This window comes from Amphiprion ocellaris, chromosome 7, assembly GCF_022539595.1.
Source record: "Amphiprion ocellaris isolate individual 3 ecotype Okinawa chromosome 7, ASM2253959v1, whole genome shotgun sequence".
In the NCBI taxonomy this organism is placed as follows: domain Eukaryota; kingdom Metazoa; phylum Chordata; class Actinopteri; family Pomacentridae; genus Amphiprion; species Amphiprion ocellaris.
In genome coordinates, this window is record NC_072772.1 from 8,901,036 (window position 1) to 8,921,603 (window position 20,568).

Sequence of the window (20,568 nt, forward strand, 5' to 3'; positions counted from 1 at the left end):
AGTGTGGAATATACACAATATATTGTAACATGCTGCAATCAAATACAACATAATAAAACGTGACTTTTTTAAATGATTAAAACAAGAGATCTATATTGATAAGATACTCCTTTATTTCTCCCCAACCAGGGGAAATTCACATTGTTACAGCAGCTTATGTAGCAATAAACATAATAATAGTCATAAAATAATAATAAAATAGTAGTAATAATATTTACAATATGTACAGGGATGAGAAATATGAATGGAAAAATAAGTTTATAATAATATATTAATATATTTTCTGTATGTGTATTACATAATAAATAGATATAACAGAATAGCATAGACAGAGATAATATTATTATTGCACAGATTATTGTCTATATTGTATATATTATCTATACTGGGATTTGTCCCTATATAGAAAAACAACAATATGGCAAATATTTCAGTGTATGTGGAAAAATAGATGTTGCACAGGGCTTTTAAACGTAGGAAATATTCATAATTTAATCTAGATAGATAGATAGATAGATAGATAGATAGATAGATAGATAGATAGATAGATAGATGGATAGATAGATAGATAGATAGATAGATGTAGCTACAAGATGAACACATGCAAAAATAGATATGATTGATAACACATTGTATGCCATTAAACTTTTGGACTTTTGTTTTTTAAACAAAGTCATATCATCAAACTGCATTTTCTAATACCTGTTTCGTGTTTCTGGCTTTGGGCTATCAGGGGTTAAGAAGGCAGAAGTTTTCCTGGATCCTTTCAGGCCCTCATGGAGCTGTGGGGCTGCGGGCTTTGATGAGAGCAGCCCGGGCAGCAGAGCGGGGGGAGTGGCTAACAGCGCTGTTAGGTTTTAAATCCACACGTGGTCTGGGTCTTGGGCTTGTTTAGCACCGACCGCATACACAACTAGAAACTTCTGACCAACTCATGCCAGCGACCTGCCCGCGTCTATCGCTGCCGGGGCGGACGGGATCGGACGACGGTTTTGATAGCTCAGCAAAATGCCATCTTACCCCCTGAACCAGTTTGCTGAGCTGGAAGAAATGATGTGCAAGGTAAACGAAAAGCGCAAAGAAAGTTGAGCGGAGCAAAACTTTGCTAGGTCGGGGCAGGGCGGGGGTGTTAGCCTGCTAGCTGGTAACTTCACTTTGCTGCTTTCTCGTCGTGTTTTTCGACCTTCGGCTGCCGGATGATATTGTTTAGCGGTGTAAAACGCCTTTATTAGAGTCTGCATCGACGTTTTGAGTGTTTTGTTTTTTGTGGTGTAAAAGTGGAGCTAACTTGTCTCAAAGTGGGAGCGATGTGGCGGCTGGTGTTGCGGTTCATCGCAGCATGGGCCATTTAAACTGATTAAACTAAACTAGCTTAGTTTGTGTTTGGTGGTTTTACGTTAATTAGATAACGTAGCTAAACGATGCTAATGGTGACTAACAGTTTTGCGAGTTAAACTGGCTGTTTAACTGTAGATAACGCTATAAAAAAAAGTTGAATCAAAACATCCACCCACAGCTAACTTTTTGTGCTTGATAGAAGTTGTCCAGCCGTGTTGTAGCTGTTAGCCTTGGATGCTACTAAGTAGAAGCAAGTTGTGTAATAGTGTTTTTTGTATTGAATACCAACACAGAGTAGCTTTCCCCTGCTGACAACTAATTCTAACTTTTAAGTCATGTTAGTGTGGATTTTTTAACTATTGTTCATGCCTAGTTTTGGGGTTTTAACTACTGCTTCATTAGTTGACAGTAAAAAAAAAAAAAAAAAAAAAAAAAAAGGTTTCCAATACAGAACCACGTGTTAAAGTGTACTACCTGAATATTGCATTAGAAAGTGATTATCTTATTTATGCCTCCTTGTTTTACTTGCACTTTCATTTCTTGTCTTGTACATGCTTCTATAGAAAAAAGAAACCCAACAAAATTCAAGATGGACAGTTCTGAAAACAGACATAAAAGAGAGGTTCACATTAAACATATTCCAGATTAAAAAACCATACATCTGATATTTTAGTATCTACCAAAAAAAGAGAGATATTTTACCAAAACACGATTACATATCCGGCACAAGTTGAAAAAGTTTTCATGTATACTCCCACACAGACACTGAGCACCCATCACCCATGTCAGGAACTATCTGACAATAACAAATACAAGAAATGTCCCAGATACTTGCAAAAGGAGAGGATTTTAAAACCCGTTAAAGAAACAATAAGCAGTATGTTTGAAAACCTGTGAAGGCTAGTTAAAATGATCTGTAAACATGTTGGTTAAATAAGTAAACAGATGAGGAAGAAAGCATTGTTCTGTTAATGTAACTGCGAAGTGGTCAGTGTGGAAGCACTGAACAATTACAACCTTGTGACTATTAATCAGTTGTACAACTGTGCTTTAATCATTCACAAGTTTCTCAGTGCAGTGTCAAGAATTTGTAATCACTGGACAAAAACATGTCATAGGTATTTTTAATACAAGATCCTGGATAGAAATTGTAAAATGTAAAGGCTAATGTTGGATTTTTTTTTTTTGTTGGTCCTTTCTACAGCATTTACAAAACCTCGACTTGAGGGAGCCAAACAGACCACCATCATCCCTCAATCTGGCCATGAGAACACCAGGTTACATCAGTGAGCCATGTAGAAATGCATCGTTTTCCCTCTCATCCCTCTCCTGCTTGCCCACTGATCCTGCAGACCGTGTGTTTCTGACCTCCAGCCAATGGGGGCAGCAGTCAGAAAGTCCTCTGTCCTCCCACCTTGGTAATTCCACCCAGTGGGGAAAGTCAGGCTTCCTTTCCCAGCGCTCTGTCAGCATGGTGGAGACCAGCAGCACCACAGGAGCAATGCTATCCTGGCCTGGAGCTGACATAAAGAGCTCCCAAAGTGACATCAGCCCCTCTGCACTGAACTCTAGCTCCTCATCATCTGCCTCATCTGTTTCCACCTCTTCTTCCTCATCGCGCTATAAGACTGAACTGTGTCGATCTTTCACTGAGAGTGGCTTGTGCAAGTATGGTGGGAAGTGCCAGTTTGCCCATGGCACAGAGGAGCTACGTGATCTCAACAGACATCCAAAGTATAAAACTGAGCCGTGTCGTACATTTCACACCATCGGCTTCTGCCCCTACGGGATTCGCTGTCACTTTGTCCACAACAGTGAGGAAGAAAAGAAACACTCCTACTCTCGGTCCTCCTCGACTTCTCCCTCTTCCTCAAACGCTCCTCACCAGCCTCCTTCCTCCTCTCGTTCTCACAGACCTCCTCTCATCAGACAGAGTTTCAGCTTCGCTGGGTTTCCTTCTACTCCTCAACAAGTCCTTCAGCCTGCCCTCACTGGTCCTGCTCCTTCTGCCACTTCCTCCTTTACTCGTGCTCCATCAGCGTCTCCTCTTTCCTGTGCTGATGTTACTGACCTTCTCTCCCATGCCTTCCTGGAGATGGACTCTGCCTTCGAGGCCTCTCCTGCCCAACAGTACCAACCTCCTATAGGCCAGGCTACTGTTGCCGATCCCCGCTCTCCATTCCTGCCTTCACCTGACTCTGGCTTTTCTCCATGTGGGCTGTCTCCAACTGGCTCCCCTTCTCTGAGACAGAGTCCTGGTGCAACTGGGATCCCTTCAGGGCCGCTGGGTGCCCGATCCCTGTCCTACACCTCTCTGTCAGACCAGGACCAGGATGGAAGCAGCTCTGCCAGCTCAGTCAGTGGCTCTGAATCCTGCAGTGGCAATAACGAAGGCAGTGGTAGACGTCTAGCGGTATTCAGTCAGCTCTCTGTTCCTGATGATGCTACTGGATTCTGCCTTTAAACAGCAGTGTGCTGGAACAGAAGCGTACATATTTGCAAAAATTCACACAAAGCATATTTAATACACACACATTCATTCTCAAAGACACACTGTCCTCACACACTACACACCTATAAATGCACACTCATCTCACACAACTTCCTGACATCTAAGACTTTCTTCACACCTGTTTGGCGTCAAAGGAAACAAAGAACTTTGTGACTGACTCAAAACACTCTGAGATAACATTGTTAGACTTACATGGTTAAAATGTCACGGTCATGTGCAAAAGCCACAGAGATACGGAAAGGAAAATGTGCGTGTTGCCACCAAAACAGAACATATCAAGATAGATGTTTAATAGTGCTGGAAGCCTTAATGCTTTATCAAAATAGTATGCTGAAATGGCAAATTGTGAAGTAATTGTAATCACAGCGTGATTGGCTCGTTGGTGAGCCCAGCCACACCATTCATTTATTTATCAGCATCTTATTAATGATCTAAAGAATGTGACAAAGCCAAAGACATCTGTTTGTAGCTCAGATTTTTCTTTTCATTATGGTGGGACAAACGCACAACGTGACTTATGCTTAGAAGTTGTCGTTCTTCCATTAGCTGTCCACAGGATTGTTTATGAGCTCGGGAAATTGATTTTTCCTCATAACTGTACAGTCTGAGGTCACATTTAGATCGCTGGCCCACGAATCTGAATGTTACGTTTTTAAACAATGTGCCTGTAGTGTTATTTAACAGGCCATGTTACATGGTTGAACCAAGATTTGCTTGTTTGTTTGGAGAGATGAGAGCAGGGGTGAGGGTCTTTTTTTTCTCTCTTTTAGAAGAGTAAGCTAGAATGAGTGGAGATGTCTTGTTGGTAAGGTTACTGCAAATACCGTTGTTCTGTTTCTCGTGCTTTATTGACAACCTGGAACTAGTAAAATGTCAAATTACCCAATTTGAACTGCAATACAGGAGGATGTTGATCATACTTTTGCATACGCATGCTCAAGATATATCATTAACCGTGCAGTTGGATGAATTATTGGGCTTTGTTTTGCACCAATGAACTAACTACACTAAAAGTCAAAGACCAAAATGAGATGTCAGTATTTCCTGTCTCATTTTGTGTAATCGGAAAGGCTGTCGGCAAAGCTTGATTTGCAAGGCACTTGGCTCAGAAGTAAAAGTTAAAGTCAAGTGAGTCTTTCCTAAAGTCATGTTTTCATTTGTGGTGCTGAAATGCATCTAGGATTATCTTAAACACCAACATTCCCAAAAGTGGGCTTTTTTTCCCCTTCCTTGTCCACAGGAGCACTGTTACATTTTTGATGAATGTTCATGTTTTTGTGACTCTCACCCCACCTCACTGCATCTCTCCGTCATTCAGTATTAATTCTTCCTGTTACGGCTTTGTACTGTTATGAATGTGCAGCGTCCTGGTCATGTCCACGTGCACTGTGATCCCAGGTCGGTTGCTTTACTGAGCTAGATACAGCATACTGTAGGGTTTAGGGTATGTATGCTTTAGTGTTTTAGAATTGTTATTTGGCTGTTTTGTGTGTTTATGATGTAGTTGGTTAGAAGAACAGCCACCGAGCTGTTCCTGGTCTATTTAAAATTGCCTTTTCATCAACATGTTTGAGGCCTGTTTAGTGGTAAAGGTGATAATCTTTAGTAAATTAATTTCTTTAATTTATTTTAACGTATTTATAGAGGACTTTGAGTTGTTAATGCTTGTATCAAGTTTAATATATTTTGGTTTCTTTTGCTTTTTTTGTACTGGAAATAAAGTTTTTTTTCTTTTTTTTTTAAACTGGTTGTTTTTGCTCTATCGCCTCCTCAGGGTTTCACTTAATCATCAACAGGTTAAATCTACACTGCCATGTTTGACATGTGCGGTTAGCAACCTTGTGTTAAGCAATGCAGAAGTTACAATCATCAGATTTACTGCAACTTTCCCTCAAGTTTCCTATATTTTGCTGGCTGTAGTATAATTTGCAACGTGAGGTTTTACATGCAAGGTGCAGGGAGGGAGGGAGGAAGGAAGTAAGCAAGAAACCAGTGAACTGTCATTTATGTTTTCATTTTAGATCACATTCCCCAGTGACCCTGTACCGTTGAGGTTAACAAATTATTTCATGAAAGCCTGTGAATTATCTTTTCATGAAATACTGTTGTTTTAAGCTTTGTGACAGTCCACCTTTTTAGATTCAAATCATAGAAACCATGTATTTCTTGGGTGTTGAGACACTAGACAGCTTATTTTCATCAAGTTGCCCTGAACAAAAGTGTTTCCCTGCATACTTTCAGGGTTAAATAGCACTAAGGAGCAGAAAATTACTCACATTTGCGCCATGATCTGATACAGTCTCAAGGTGAAGAAGAATGTGCACACAATGCTGATCAATAAAAGTCTTGGCAGGTTTTTAGAACTTCAAGGTTTTAGCATTTTTTTCTCTAGGTCTTTTGATAAAAACCAGAGGATGCTTTGTGAATAATTAAGTAAATGCAAACCAAAAAGTGGCCCACTGCAGACTGAAGTGAGCTCTGAAAGGTTAAAAATAAGAAATACGCTGCATTGTGGTCTTGCATTCTAAAAAGTTCAGGTGCAGCTCCACATTTTCTAAGTGCAAATTTGCAAATCAGAACTGATTTAAGCAAGTTTGTCGTCATGCCTGTCTTAGCTGCTGTGCTGTAGGATAGCAGGACACTCGTGTGTTGCTGTGTGAGTGGGTGGGCGTGTTCAGTAATGCCACTAAGATTTCATGTAGAGATAAGAAGTCCTTTGTTTGGGGTTTAATCTTGCCGATCCTGGGGACCCACTCATTTCCTTTCTCCCTTTCGCCCTCCACCGATTCCAACCTTCCTCCTTTAGTTTGTTGCTCTCCTCTCTTATTTGCATCCACTTACCTTCCCACCTTCTACACCACTTTCATCTGAGTAGCAGTTTAATCTACTGAAACTGTGAACATAAAGTTGTAGAAGCACATTCTTTAATATCGGGTCCTTAAAAAGCCAAACTGTATTTATTCAGAGCAAATCTCTGACGTCACATTTCAAGACAAACCTAATAAAATAAAAATAAAAGTCCAGGGTTTTAGATTCATTGCTGACCCTGCAGGAATCTCCACATTATGCGCACACACAAACACACACACATACACAAGGGCTATTATCTTGTCACTGTTAACATGAGATGGGCTGGCTGTCTGGGAGTGATTAGTGGCTGTGAAAGGGTTAAAGGCATGGGTGTGCTCGTATGGATTCTGTGTGTGTTTGTGTGTGAGATGCATTGTGTCCTATAGACATTCTCCCACACTCTTGCCCTGTGGGACATAGGAAAGGGAGGCAGATGGCCGTATTCAGGTCCACCGCGGGTCAACATATGGCCCTGAGAGACAAACTTTGTGTTTGTGTGTGTGAGAATCTTACTCATACTATGCATGAGTGGAGGAAGTTGAATGAGTCGGCAAGAAGAAGGAAAAAGGAAAGCGGTAATAGCGGGGGAAGAAGAAAAAAATGCGAGAAAGAAGTTGTGAGATAAAGGACAATCTGAGAGGACGAAAGTGGGCGTCATCCTGTGAGATCATACAGAGGTTGCATGCAGATTTGTAAGGATGCTCTGAGGAAGATAAGGCCAACTTACTGAGTCACTGAAGCATATTGCAGTTGTTTACTCATCTTTAGGTGTTCTTGACTGAGGTGTCTTAACATTTAAACTTGTCCAGTAAGTTTGTTTAGTGGATAATATTGTAGAGTATGAATATTAAATTAGTCATTAAATTAGTACAATATATAATACTGTAGGGTCTTTTACATTTAAATTTGTCACGTCGTTTTGTAATGTAAATCTTATTTCCCTATTAAAAAGCACAATAGATTTTTTTTAGCTAAGTAGCACTATCTGACACTTCAGTGGCTTGCTAGCAGTTAGCCATTCCATTTGCTAATAGCAAAGTAGCCTATTTATGTAAAAGGTCTCATATGTGCCCCTTTTCAGCAAATTAATGAAATGTCCCCAGTATGTGTCTTTCCTTTTTTTAGCCCCAAACACTGCAAAGATTATTTATTTCACCATGAGTGTATAACTTGCAGTTTTAGCCCAGTTCTGAACGGGCTTTTTCGGTTTCTGCTGCTGCTGCTTTACTCCTCCTTCAGGAAGAAGACTCTCTTTGTCTGTGATTAACAATGCATCGCAAAACAGTTGACCTTATGGCAGCTGAATGACACAGATTTGGATGAGCTTGTGGGGCCCGAACTCTCTATCACTTTTATCCTCCTTTCCAAACGACATGTTTTTTAACTATGTGTATGGTGAGTTTGTCAGACAACATTATCATTATAAAATCTGCAGTTTAGTGGTGCAGAGGAGCATCTGGGAAATGGCTGATTGGACGGACTGCTGGTTAATATATAATGTTCATGGGCTGTGTTTCAGCCACTGTTTCCATCTGATTCTGTTGTTTGACAACATGAACAGAAAAAACAATCTGTAAATGAGAGCAGTTACAGCTGTATTAAAACACAGTATATGTGAGCACAGAAAGCAGGAGAGAAGCAAGCAGATGTAAACACTGGCTGAGTTTAGGTTGCACTGAACAGCACAACTGGTGACATGAAAATACAGTAACCAAGACGGGGCTTGTTTATTGGTTTTAAAATAGTGTTAAAGTTTTCACTGTTTCCAAATGTTGCTCAGTGTTACATTTTCCACAGAGCTCTGACCTGTAGGCATACAATCACATCTAAGGGCAACGTTAGTCACATTAACCACACAGTGTCCGAACACTAAGGGTTTTCCTGGTGTTGTGGAGACATTGCCATCAAAAATCTTAAGTAATCCACTGGATTTTCCGTTCCTCAGATGCTGATAGTGCATGAAGACTCTTGCGTTCACTCTTGTAGCTAACACCAGACCATTTGATGTGTTTGCTCGTGGCTGAGACATTTTAGAGTTAGCAGAAGCAGCTTTAGAGAGTAAATTAACATCTTTCCACCGTGAGGCAGCTGCCCTTTTTGAGCGGCTAGCCTCACAAGCGACATTCAGTGAAGAGGCAGGATTATACATAGTGAACTAGATGACTTGTAGCTTTTCAGCTGGTATGTAGCAGCTTAGTAAACATCTTCATATCTTCACAGTTTTTATGTTACAACAACAGCAAAGCGTAATAAAATGGATTTTCACCATATGGGAGCTTTAATGCTATTCAAATCAGCCTATTGACAACAAGCGTGCTCTGTTACTTAGCTAACTTAACTACCATAGGTTTAGTATTTACAGCACCTGCATTTCTCTCCCAAATAAAAACATGAAAGAGGCAAAGGACCTAAAAAATCACTATGTTTACTTATTGTGCCTGTATTGTGTATTTTATTTTACATAAATGACGACAGTCCCACCATAACTTGATGTAGAAAATGAACAATTTGGTACATAAAAATTTATGAAAATGAAGCATATTAAGTGTTATCAAATCAAATCAAATCAAATCAAATCAAAACTTTATTATTTATATAGCACTTTTCATACAGTTAATGGGTGAAAATGGGTGAAATGGGTGTTAGTGGGTGAAAACACCCAGACCCCCGAATGTTTAAGCAAAACCTATGTTTATGCGACTTACAACAAAGAATGTTTTAAATGTATTTGCTGTTTGGACACATGGGTCAAGATTAACTGCTGTGCAACACTCAGATTGTTTTGGACATTATTTTATCATCAGATTTCAACAATGATTTTAAAATGCGGATTTCATTTGGTTCCTGCCTAGTCTTACAAACTAAAGTGAGCCAAAGTGAGGAGCTTTCGGGAAACCTAACCCAGATCAATTGTCTCTCTCAGCTTCTCACACTACAAAAGACCTCAGCCAGTCTATGTGGACAGTGTTACTGAATTGTAGCAAGTCATCAATTTGAGAGAATGAATGCTGGTTTTACTTGTGCACCCCCAACACCTCCTTTCTTTCCTCCGGCCCTTGAACACTTCCCTCCTCCTCCTCCTCCTCCTCTGCTCTCCTCCCTCCCTCCATTCACCACTCCTCTTTGTAAGTGTATTTGGTGACATTGTGATGCAGGGTAAAGCTGGAGGAAGGGGAGTGAAGCTGTGCAGAGCAGCACAAAACAGCTGTTGCTGAAGCCTCACCGCCATCCTTCAGTTTCACTGTCCCTAAGAACCAGTCACCAGATTGTCTAACTTCACACCGCTGGAGACATTCAGGCACGGATACAACAGCTTCACCCTTTCCTTCTCTCACTATTACGCCTTAATCATCTTTCACTTTTCTTACATTGCTTCCTCTTCGTCCCCGACTCCCCCCAGCCTCTAATAAACTTCTTTTCTCCCTTTCATCTCCCTCCAGCCTCCTGTAGAGGCTCTTCATTCTCCCCATCTCATTTTCCTCTTGCCCACTCTCTCAATCTCCTCCTCCACCATCTATCTACAATTCTACCCCCTCCTGGTCTTTCTCTCTAATCCCTCCTTCTGATTCTCCCCCCCCCCCCCCCCCCCCCCCTTCTTTCCAGAGGAGATTTGGGCTAAGTGTTTAATGGGTTGCAACAAATGGGCAAAAGAGTGTGCTATAGTCAGGTGCTGCACATTTATGCAGGTGCCTAACTCAGTTTTCCTGTTTTCTTCTTTCAGTGTTCCTGTAGTTGTATAAAAGGTTCACACAGCACACATCCTGCTGTCACCTACGATGTACTGTGCATATCAGCAGGGGTAGAGAGGCAGTGTGCTTAGAACCAGAAGTCTTATTTAACTTTTCTTGAACTCTCCAGCTCATTCAAGTACTCTTGTCTTGAAGTCCTCCATACAGACCTAAGAGCATAGCGCAGTTCCAAGGGCCAACCCAAAATTTAAGACAATAGGTTCAGGAATATATTAAAGGTTAACTCCAGCAATGTAGTATTACAGCTCCATAAAGTTGGATAGTTATTAAAAAGAATTATGAAAACCGGTGTAACAAATGCTGAGGTATCCCAACTTTTAGCCACCGTAAAGCCTCTAAAAGCATTGAATCCTATACTTCCCTCCCTAATGCATGCTTCTTGCTGGTGTTTAAACCTACGTCATAATAACCCCGATGCAGTTTTACAAATGTTTTCACAGGCTGAGAAAAATACAGTGCAAAATTGGTGAAGTGCCTCTTTTCTTTTCTTCATCTCCCTCCTTTGTCAGCATCATTGTTGTTTGCCTATGAATCATCTGCCTCGTTGTAATGACACAGGATGCCTAAATTTAGTGCACTGTGATCTAAACTTCATTGCTCATATATACCTGTATGAGGTGGCTTGCATTAGTTGGCGACATCTGCATGTTTTTTCCTGTTAGTGACCACCCTTCTATGTACAAATTCCACTGTGATGCTGTCATTTACGGTAACAGCTATTATGTCAAACATTTAATTAAAATCAGAGGCTAGAGTGTGTTTCCTTGTATAGTAAAATACAAACAGGTACAACCTTGGTGCATGACAGTAATGAGTGTTGTCACAGCAGCAACAGCAATTATGGAAATTAGCATCAACAGGGCAGTTTTTAAGACCCAAACCTGAGCCAGAGAGACACACTGAATGAATAAAGTTGCTTGTAAAGACCTTTATTGTGTAAAACTTTTACAGTGATGGCAGTGAAATACTGGAACATCGTCAGAGGTACTTTATTAGAGCAGAAAAGGAAATAAAACCAGCATGAGCTCTATAATCCATCAACTACTGCAATAATGCCAATGTGATGCCATACCAAGCGTTACACAAAATCTGATAATGGTTTTGAGTGATCTGGAGTGAACTTACTGTAAACACTAAAATGAGAGTTTAGCAGGGACAAAGCTTTGATAGTGAGTATTTCAGAAGTGCACGTAGAGTAGCACCTCTTAATACCAAGCTCATGATATGGATCAAAAACAAGAAAGAAATATTAATAACTTAAGCAGGGATGATGGGAGATGGGACTGCTGTTTCTAGTACACACTGTGAAATATGCTGTAATGCATTCACATGAGATCATTATAACTAAGGACAACTAAAGAAATAACAAGATTTTTCTTTAGCGTGTATTTTGTTCTTTACAGTGCCATAAAAATGTGTTGGGAAAATTTGTGGTACAGGAGAATCTTGATCTTAATTCTTTTTCTAAGCCAAAAATGTGAAAACAGACTATATTGTTTACTAAAACACCCATTATTGGAAAACAGAGTGTGCACACGGTATGTACCAACATAAATGGTAATTAGTAATACCAACAAATAATTTAAGTATTAATGGAAGCAACTGTGGTGCCTCTGCAAAAAAAATTTTCAATTAATTTGTTGTTAAAAATTATTTCTTTCGAAAACGTCATGCAAATACATAATTTGTGTTGTTTTTTATGGCACTGTACAGTCGTATTTGTTCAACTGCAGGAACAACTTTCTGCACACAACACACACAAACTACATCAAACAGATAAACTAGAGATCTCAGAGAACAAGGTAGAACAGACAATAGGACACAGGACATAACTTAGAGAAGTGGTAAACTGCTAAAACATCACACATGATGGTAGGACAGCTTTATTTCTCCCTCTAGTGGCGTTAAGAGGCAACAGCTTTTACCAGGAAAATGGATTTGTTTTCCTTGTGACCAATGTGGTCATTTTGCATTTTGTTATTTAACAGACTTTGTATTTTTTGTGGTGTTCTTGTTTAACATTATTATAAATGCTTATAGATGTGTGAGGAAGTAAAATAAATAAACAGCACATATCTACAGTCTGTCAGTTTTAAGACTAGTTTTTTGAGGATTTTTTTCTTTTGTTTAACAAGGCAAAATGTCCTTAATAAATGTAACCCAGAAATCCATGTGAAATATTCCAGTGGCTTATTGTATTCTAGGAAAGTACAAATATGACATGTTTACATAAAAATGCTGTACAAAGGAGAAAAAAATGTACATCGTGGTGCAAAAAATAACCTTTAGACCTAGTTTACACAATCAACTCTGAAATATAAGCTACAGCTACACAGGAAACTATATCTACATATTAAGTAAACCTAAACTCCTGAAACTAATGACTCATTCTAGATTTGCATTTTGTCTGAAATTGAATTTAAATGACCTAGAGCCTACATGAAACACTCAACTCCTACAGGCAATCTGCTAGAAGGCAGAGCAAAGCACCAGGAGCCAGATGCAGCTTCTCTGTGTGTCTGCAGAGAAACAAGTGCTGCATAATGAAGCTGATGTGCCAGGTACAATGACTTCCAAAGGGTCACTGGCTATTAGTTGCATGGACACTGTAATAGATTGTACAGCAGCTGAAAGTCCTGAAATATCGTTCAAAATTATGCCTCATCCTAGATTCTGCTTCTTATTCTGCCTCAGTTTATTTCTTTTTACTTTTTCACATCCAATCATTTCGTTCTGAGGATTCAATCCTTTCAAACTGTAGATGAAACATTGTGACACATTACAAAGAATACATACCTCATGATTAACTTTACATTCACATTATTGTTTTCACGGCCACTGACAACTTATACTGCTTTCCAAAGCTAGCCTGACTGAGGTCAATTAGGGCTAAGGAATTAAACTAATTATTTTCCTGTATCAAGATGTCACAAGTATAATCTAAGTCATTGCTCGCCCTCTTTGCCCTGTCCGGGGAACCTGGTAGTCAGAATATGGGTAGTCCTTCTTTACCCAGTTGTGTTAATCTGGGTGGTAATTAATTCCCTCTGTGGCTGCACTGCTCAGTGGGAGAACAGCAACTACCATCCGATCTTCTGCTGCTGTTCGTTAGCACCAGGGCAGCAAAGAGGATCAGGTCACAACTTCTGGATGACCACCTGAAACTTACCTGTTAAAACAAAATGTAGGAGAGGTGAACCGCTTGCTTTGCCCTGAATAAACGTATTTCACATTTGAACAATTACGTCAACATGCCCAAACTTAACTGACCACACAGCCATTCTGACACCTCACCTCAAGTAACAACGGTTTGGCTGCTATTGCTAGTGAATGAGCTACTTATGCCACCTTTTTCACAGTGACGAGAATCATCGATTGGTATTTTAATGATACTTACAGGATGGCATGACGGAGACCTCAGCTGTCACCACGCTCTCCATACCTAGGTTAGATAGAGCTCCTCTCACCACACCACACGAAAAAGCAAGGTACTAAGAGAAAATATACACATGGACAAATCAGCCCCAACTGCATTATGGCATGAATTCCTTTTTTTTTTGTCTGTCTGCCAAAATACAAGCCTTAAGCGCCTACATCTATTTGATCTCCATGTAACAGCATTATAAATGTCTATTTTTGTGTTAAAGACTGTATACTAACCTTAGGAGCCTGATCCAGGTACTGTTTTCCACTGGAAAGCTGAGTCAGCATAGCAAATTTGTTATCTTGAAGAACATATGTACCCTGTGGTGGGATAGAAACCAAAACCCCAGTGACAAACAATAGGAAATTTGAAACAGAGTTGTTTATTTTCAGTACTTGATTATCTGGAGAGGTTCCCTATGGAGCTTTTGATCTGTAGTTGCACTATGGAGCTGTTTGTTCTGAGTGTGTATATATTTTCTCTTCCAGTAATTTTGGTGCTATTCTACTCATTAGCAGGTGGTGGTAAGACACCAAAATATGCAACGCTGGATTTCGAATCATTTTTAAAAATGTTTTAGGAGAAAGGAAATGTATTCGACGCATTTGTTAGATTTTGAACATGGGAGCCTGCTTCTTTTTGTTTGTTTTTTACAAAAAACTCCATGGGTCACTTTTCAAAGGAAATGTAGGGATTCTGTTTCTAACCACATTACACGTTACTTAAATCATGGGGGAAGACTGTGAACTAGGTAGTGCTGAACTGTGGCGTTCAATCATTAAACTGTTTTTCAGCTTATTTTTTTTTCAGATTTTTTGGGGCGGGCCACAAATCATGGCTTGATGACACAGGAGAGTCACACTTTCCCGCTAACACTGTAAAATCATTTAAAAACTACAGTGCATTAGCATCAGTGGCTCTCCCATCTGACTGCCTGTAACTACACCTACTGCAGCCTACAGTTTCCTAACTAGCTAAGCAATGCATCTACCTTAAGTGACAGAATTTTCAGAGTAGCTTGGTCTCCTTATTTAAATTTCCTTAGAATGATGAGGTGGAAAGGAGGTTGACCGGTTGTGTGAAGGACTGCGATGAGTGATGAGGATCACTACCAACACCTGCTTCTACAGAGACTATTTTACTGCAGATAGTCTTAAAGATTTTCAACAAAAACAACTGCAATCCTTAGAAAATCCACCACTGAGCAATGTGATTAAACCATCTCTGGCATGCATCCACAAATGCATCCACATGTTTATTACAATGCGTAACTCAGTCGACAGCTGCACAGGGATAAAAATATTTCATATACAGTGCATATCTGCAATTTCACATCTAACCTGTTCCGTTTCATTAAAATTCACTCTGGTGTGTGTGCACGGTTGATACGATTCAGTTAGGCTAGTGTAATTCTATCTCACAAATAAAGTCACAATTTCTCAACAAAGGTCAATAATTCTGCTCTGAAGGCCAGAAATCTCTGCGACACAAGAATTAATCAAGTAGATGAACCAACAGCACCCATAAGAACCAAAAGCATGGTGTGCCTTTGAAATCAGATTTCCAGACATACTGTTCTTCTACACTTTCATTTTACCTGATGGTTTGTTCTGAGATTGTCCACCTGCCTCCTGAACACCTTTGTCCAGAAGTCTTTACAGATAAACTTCATTATATCCAACTCATCCTTAAAGCTGGGGGAGTCTCTGGTCAACCTAGACAGAGAGGACATCAAACCAGACACCATTATATGGGAGAATGCATTTTAAACAGTATTTATTGTGCCTATACAGAATGGCATTTGTCATCTACCTCTCAATGAGTCCTTGTCCCACCCTGAAGCCCATCCCTTCCAGGACAGAAACACACACAGCTCTGTCCTGAGGGGAAGAAATACAGTTTATGTTAGTTTGTTATTATGATGCTTTCTGCTCAAGTGATGACAGTGAGTTGTAGATACTTTACTGGTAACTATAAAGATAGCCAACATGATGGCAGTGTTTTGATTCCAGACCATCGTCTCACTCAAGGCTTTGTTGTATATTACGTGTGAGTTGACTGTTCAGGCCTTGAACGAACTCACCTTGTTGTCCATCTCTGCTTTACCAGACTGCTGCTCCTTGTAAATATGAGACACGATCTCCATATGGAGAAATTCAAACAGAGCCTCGTCAGCCATTCCTGTAAAAGACACAGATGATAGACAGCTCAGTACAACGCTTAAGCAGTTGTAATTGGTTTCTTCAGCTGTGCTCCAAAACCAACAGTAAACAGTATGTAAAACATCTCTCGAAGGTTAGCGTTAGCTAGCTAGAAGGTTAGCGTCAGATAGCTAATGTTGTTCGCAAGAAAACACTGTCCAAGTTGTGATAGTTTCTTCTATATAAGTATATGAGCGGCAGAGAAGAAAAGCAAGGCATATAACTATGTCATACACAGGTTTAATCTATATAAATTCCACAAAGTGAACCGTTAAATCTACCTGTCAAATTATTGTTGGCAACAACATACGAAGTACCCTGCCTCCTGGGGTGCACTCGATATTATGCTAGTGCATGCCTTTGAATTCAGATGGGTATAGGCGGTGTTAGCAGGAGTTATGCTTCACAGTAACCATGTATACGCAAAGAAATTACACATCCAGTAATAACTTTTTTCAAGTAAAAGGCAACAATGAGACTTGGTTTTTAAAACAATAAACCCTGTACCTTACAAGCTTCAGGAAACACATTACAAAAATGTATTAATATTCGGTGAACGCCGGTGAATACATACAAACTCACTCTTGTTTCTGGCCGGGACGTCTTCCAATTGCGACCTGAAACGTCTTAGTCACATGACCTGCTAGCTCAGCGCTGATTGGGTCGTGAAGATCGAGCTACTTCCTTATTACTCATGTGATGTGTATTTTGATGTTACGGCAAAGGTTTGACACTTTTTGCATTTGTTTTATTGCCTAAGACCACTTTATATTTTATCATTTATGATTTGTCTAACTTTACTTTATAGCGTCTAGCTGAGTGAACGTTACAGCTAAGCAGAGCCTAAGTATGGTGTTACTAATTTGATTCTCGAGATCACTGATATTCAGTAACAAGCTAGTCATTGTGAGACTGACTTACAAAGTTTGAGTGCGTGTGTTTGTGCAGTCATGTCCAGCAGGTACCCGATAGTGGTTCAGGGCGAGGCGTCTGAAACAGACTCTGATGATGAAGTCTACATCACCTCACTGTCAGCCAACCAAACGGGCACCGTCGGAGCGAAGGTTGGTCTGCAGACATTCTCCTGTGTGTGTTTGAGTGTGAGATGCACGTAAAAAGTCATGATGATGCAGTTAGTTTCCGATTCGTAACCTTCAGTTCCCCTTTCTCCACATTTCAGTGATGTAAAACCGCTATCTTATACGTACTCTTTTGTCACTATAGAACAAATCAAAAGCTATGTTACAACGAATCCTTAGTCTCTCTGGCATAATCTTGTCCTGTTTTGACCAGTCTATAGATAGTAGTTGTTTTTGATCTGGACCTGGTAAAATGGGGGTGAAATCTGCCCTTGTTTTGCATTTAGTAGAAAAAAGCTTCCCTAAATTTGAAACTAGTTTTGAGACACCATTAAGGATTTGACATCATTAAACTGCGGAGGAAAAAGTACCGTATCGGATACCTCAGCATTTGTTACATTGGTTTTCATAATTCTTTTTAAAAACTGTTGTCTGAAATCCTCCGGAATTTCAGCATCATAGAAAAGTGTGTGTTTTTAAACATCAGCTTATGACTGGTCGTGAATGTACATTTCAGTTTTGGTATGGCTGCTTTCAGGTTCCAGGGGAGGCGTCTGAAACGGACAGTGAGGATGAGACGGAGCATGTTGCCCGAGGCTCTGCACCGAGGCAGGAGAGCGCTCAGATACTCCAGAGAGACCTGCCTCCTCTTATTGTAGTCAGAGACCACCCAGATATACAGTCCATAGTGGAAGACAGGCCCAGCCCCTCACACAAGCCACACGGTGAGGACTGTTGTTAATAATAATGATAATCATTAGTACTCCAATGATAATATTGACTGTGTAACAGTACTGTCCAGTCAAGGGTCCACTTTATCAGCTTTACTTAATGGCTTTAAGTTGCATTTCAAAGTCTTCATCAGCGAGAGAATCATCTGGCTGTATGAATAAATTAGAGTGCTAGCAATGAACTGATTAGTGATCAGTAATTAAATCAATTGACAACTATTATGATAATTGATTAATTGGGTTAAGTATATTTTTTAACCAAAAATATTAGTCAAAATTTTCTGATTGTAGCTTCGTAAATGTGAACACTTTCTGGTTTCTTTCCTCCTTTAGGACAGTAAACTGAAAGTCCTTGGGTTGAGCAAAAAACAAGCCATTTAAGGAAGTCATATTGAACTTTTTACAAATTTTCTGACATTTTATAGACCATAACAACTGGAGACTGAGAGATTAAACAACACTCAAAATATTCTTTGTTGCCACACCAGAATGAATAAAGACAGCTTTTTTTGCTGTTTAAAACTGGCATCTTTGCAATAAGATAGAGCTTTATTGTAGAGTATTGAGGCATACACACTTTTTCTTATTTTTTGGTTAAACTAAAATAAAATTGTCTGATTTTCATGAAATGGGTATTAAACAATGAAATGGAAACCAATCCACTTTACGTTTTAATTATTCGAGTATGTTTTTTTCGTTTACAGGTGACACCCTTTTACAACAGAAGCTGCAGGAGTCTAACAGTCGGCTGTATTCTGATGTGGGACTGATGGTGCAGCAGGTTTACGGCAATGCCAGCAAAGAGGTACGATGAAGTGTTTGAGTTTAGGCACTACTGTGAAGTATTTACAACTATGTGCACACAGTGCTTTTCAAACTACATAATTACCACAGAAGCTCTTATTCTCTAGCTTGAACAGTAACAATAATAAAAGGTAAGCACCATATATATTATCCTACACAAGAAAAGCAGTCAGATTACGCTGCAAATATGGCGAAAGATGCTGAAATGCAAGCCTGTTGTAACAAATAACGTGATTCATGAGGAGGTTTAACGGAAAATTATGCCGTGGAACTGGGAATTGTCTGAGTAGACGTTCGAGATAAAACAAACAAACGAGTGTTTACTGTAAGTGTAATGATAGCTTTGTCACACGCTTTTAAAATCAAACACAACGTTGTTTGTGTTTCTGTGAAAGATTCGCACTGCAACATCCCAGCTGAATGCCTCACAAACCGCCATCATCAACGCGTCTCACAGCATCAGATTAATCCTGGATGACCTGAAGGCTGTGTCCGAGAAGATTGACATCATCACCAGCTGTCAAATACTGCCTGATATTAACATCAATAATCCAAATAATCATACTGCTCCTGTACCTTAAAGAAATAAATGATGCACTTTTAAATAAACATATCATTATGATATTTACACTGAATATCTGAGAGAAGGACTCAAGCTGGACTAAATAGCATGTTAGCTCTACTACTGTGTTTACAGACAACGCCTATGCATAAATACATATATTTAACAGTTTCACATTACGTATATATTTATCTGTAAGGTACTGCTTGTCCTTGTGTCTGGAGTTTTGGGGGTTTATTTGAGAGCAGGAGTCAAGGAAAAATATGAACGTCATCTCATGTTTTGCATTTAAGGTTACATTTTTTTATATATAGAAATTTACATCCCATTGTTTTTGCCTACAGTTCCAATTAATGTAACTCATTGTGATTTCATAATCCAATCTTGACTGATTTTTGATGATCTTTTTCTGTCTCTACTCTGCTGTTTTTTGGTCCTCTGTGACAGATCAAGGAAATAGGTCTGTGTGAGTTTTTAATAGTAATTTAGTTTTTTTAATTTTTCTTCTGTGTTTAAATTGTAAAAATACAATTAACTCAGTTGTTAAATTCCAAATTTTCCTCAGTCCTGAATATTGTTTCTCATTGTTGGCAGCCAGGAAGGTGTAAGTTTTTTTTGTTTGTTTTGTTTTTTGTACTTCAAGAATTGTAATTTCCCAGAAGCAAAACGACGGTTCAGTGGCGAGGCTTTGAATGACAATAAATGTGGAGATACCTGAAACAGTTCTGACAATTTTTTTCAACTGAAGGGTATAAATATAAATTTATTGTCAAAAATCAGTGTACAAAACCATGTAAAACAAGCAAGAAACATGCATGAAAATGAAGGTAATGGTCAATGACTCTAGTGACTTTGCAGCTTTCAATAAAGGAAATTGTAGTGTAAATATACTCTATTGTATACACATTTAGTAAAAATATGCTCAAAGTTTATCAACTCAGAAAATAAACAAAGCAAATGGTACTGCCTGGTGTTGGTCCAACTGTAGCTTCTTCATGGAATAGGACTTTAGCTTTAAGGAAACCGACTCTTAGTTACAAACACATCCACAAAGTTCAGTTGTAGGTCAGAATACCACTAAATTGTTCTACTGAACACCAGCAAATTAACACTAGCATTTCCAGACAATGGCAGTCATCCATTAGGGCGTGAAAATGTCCACATCATGTGTTTGTAGAAATGTCAGATATGGGTGAAGACGTACACCAACACCACCACCAGCAAGTTGAGGACTGTGCCCACGATACCCACGAGGCCGAGCAGGTTTTCGGTGTCAACCTTGCATCTTGCTGATTCAGGACATGCATTTAGAGGTTCC

The 20,568-nt window shown here is 39.5% G+C and overlaps 3 protein-coding genes across 5 annotated transcripts; 2 read left to right on the forward strand and 1 right to left on the reverse strand.

The window, feature by feature from the left end:
* The first annotated feature begins 855 nt into the window (after positions 1–855).
* zgc:114130 (uncharacterized protein LOC570332 homolog) lies at positions 856–5,594 on the forward strand. The gene is made up of 2 exons (XM_023266812.3): positions 856–1,062; positions 2,543–5,594. Exons 1-2 carry the CDS (start codon positions 1,009–1,011, stop codon positions 3,800–3,802), a joined length of 1,314 nt encoding a protein of 437 aa, XP_023122580.2. The 5' UTR covers positions 856–1,008; the 3' UTR covers positions 3,803–5,594.
* Positions 5,595–11,362: 5,768 nt separating this feature from the next.
* Positions 11,363–16,457, reverse strand: trappc6bl (trafficking protein particle complex subunit 6B, like). Of its 2 annotated transcripts, XM_023266820.3 has the most exons (7): positions 16,356–16,457; positions 15,957–16,054; positions 15,686–15,753; positions 15,471–15,588; positions 14,110–14,193; positions 13,847–13,940; positions 11,363–13,618 (listed from the first exon to the last, which is right to left on the reverse strand). In XM_023266820.3, the coding sequence occupies exons 2-7, from the start codon at positions 16,050–16,052 to the stop codon at positions 13,587–13,589; spliced, it is 492 nt and encodes a 163-aa protein (XP_023122588.1). In that variant the 5' UTR covers positions 16,053–16,054; positions 16,356–16,457; the 3' UTR covers positions 11,363–13,586. The 2 variants fall into 2 exon arrangements, with proteins under 2 accessions (XP_023122588.1, XP_023122589.1); XM_023266821.3 differs by lacking the exon at positions 16,356–16,457 and having other exon boundaries at positions 15,957–16,310.
* A 252-nt stretch (positions 16,458–16,709) lies between these two features.
* Positions 16,710–19,970, forward strand: bloc1s3 (biogenesis of lysosomal organelles complex-1, subunit 3). Of its 2 annotated transcripts, none has more exons than XM_023266818.3 (5): positions 16,710–16,799; positions 17,023–17,138; positions 17,692–17,878; positions 18,589–18,689; positions 19,084–19,970. In XM_023266818.3, exons 2-5 carry the CDS (start codon positions 17,025–17,027, stop codon positions 19,267–19,269), a joined length of 588 nt encoding a protein of 195 aa, XP_023122586.2. In that variant the 5' UTR covers positions 16,710–16,799; positions 17,023–17,024; the 3' UTR covers positions 19,270–19,970. The 2 variants fall into 2 exon arrangements, with proteins under 2 accessions (XP_023122586.2, XP_054868366.1); XM_055012391.1 differs by lacking the exon at positions 16,710–16,799 and adding an exon at positions 16,809–16,921.
* The last annotated feature ends 598 nt before the right edge of the window (positions 19,971–20,568 follow it).

What these genes read in the sequence shown, in the direction of transcription:
- zgc:114130 (XM_023266812.3), top strand. Translation starts at nt 1,009, where the DNA reads ATGCCATCTTACCCCCTGAACCAGTTTGCTGAGCTGGAAGAAATGATG. An exon ending in TGGAAGAAATGATGTGCAAG is followed by an intron (nt 1,063 to 2,542) that starts GTAAACGAAAAG and finishes TCCTTTCTACAG; the next exon opens with CATTTACAAAACCTCGACTT.
- trappc6bl (XM_023266820.3), bottom strand. Translation starts at nt 16,052, where the DNA reads ATGGCTGACGAGGCTCTGTTTGAATTTCTCCATATGGAGATCGTGTCT. An exon ending in AAGCAGAGATGGACAACAAG is followed by an intron (nt 15,754 to 15,956) that starts GTGAGTTCGTTC and finishes TCTTCCCCTCAG; the next exon opens with GACAGAGCTGTGTGTGTTTC. An exon ending in ATCTCAGAACAAACCATCAG is followed by an intron (nt 14,194 to 15,470) that starts GTAAAATGAAAG and finishes ATCCCACCACAG; the next exon opens with GGTACATATGTTCTTCAAGA.
- bloc1s3 (XM_023266818.3), top strand. Translation starts at nt 17,025, where the DNA reads ATGTCCAGCAGGTACCCGATAGTGGTTCAGGGCGAGGCGTCTGAAACA. An exon ending in CGGGCACCGTCGGAGCGAAG is followed by an intron (nt 17,139 to 17,691) that starts GTTGGTCTGCAG and finishes GGCTGCTTTCAG; the next exon opens with GTTCCAGGGGAGGCGTCTGA. An exon ending in CCCCTCACACAAGCCACACG is followed by an intron (nt 17,879 to 18,588) that starts GTGAGGACTGTT and finishes TTTCGTTTACAG; the next exon opens with GTGACACCCTTTTACAACAG.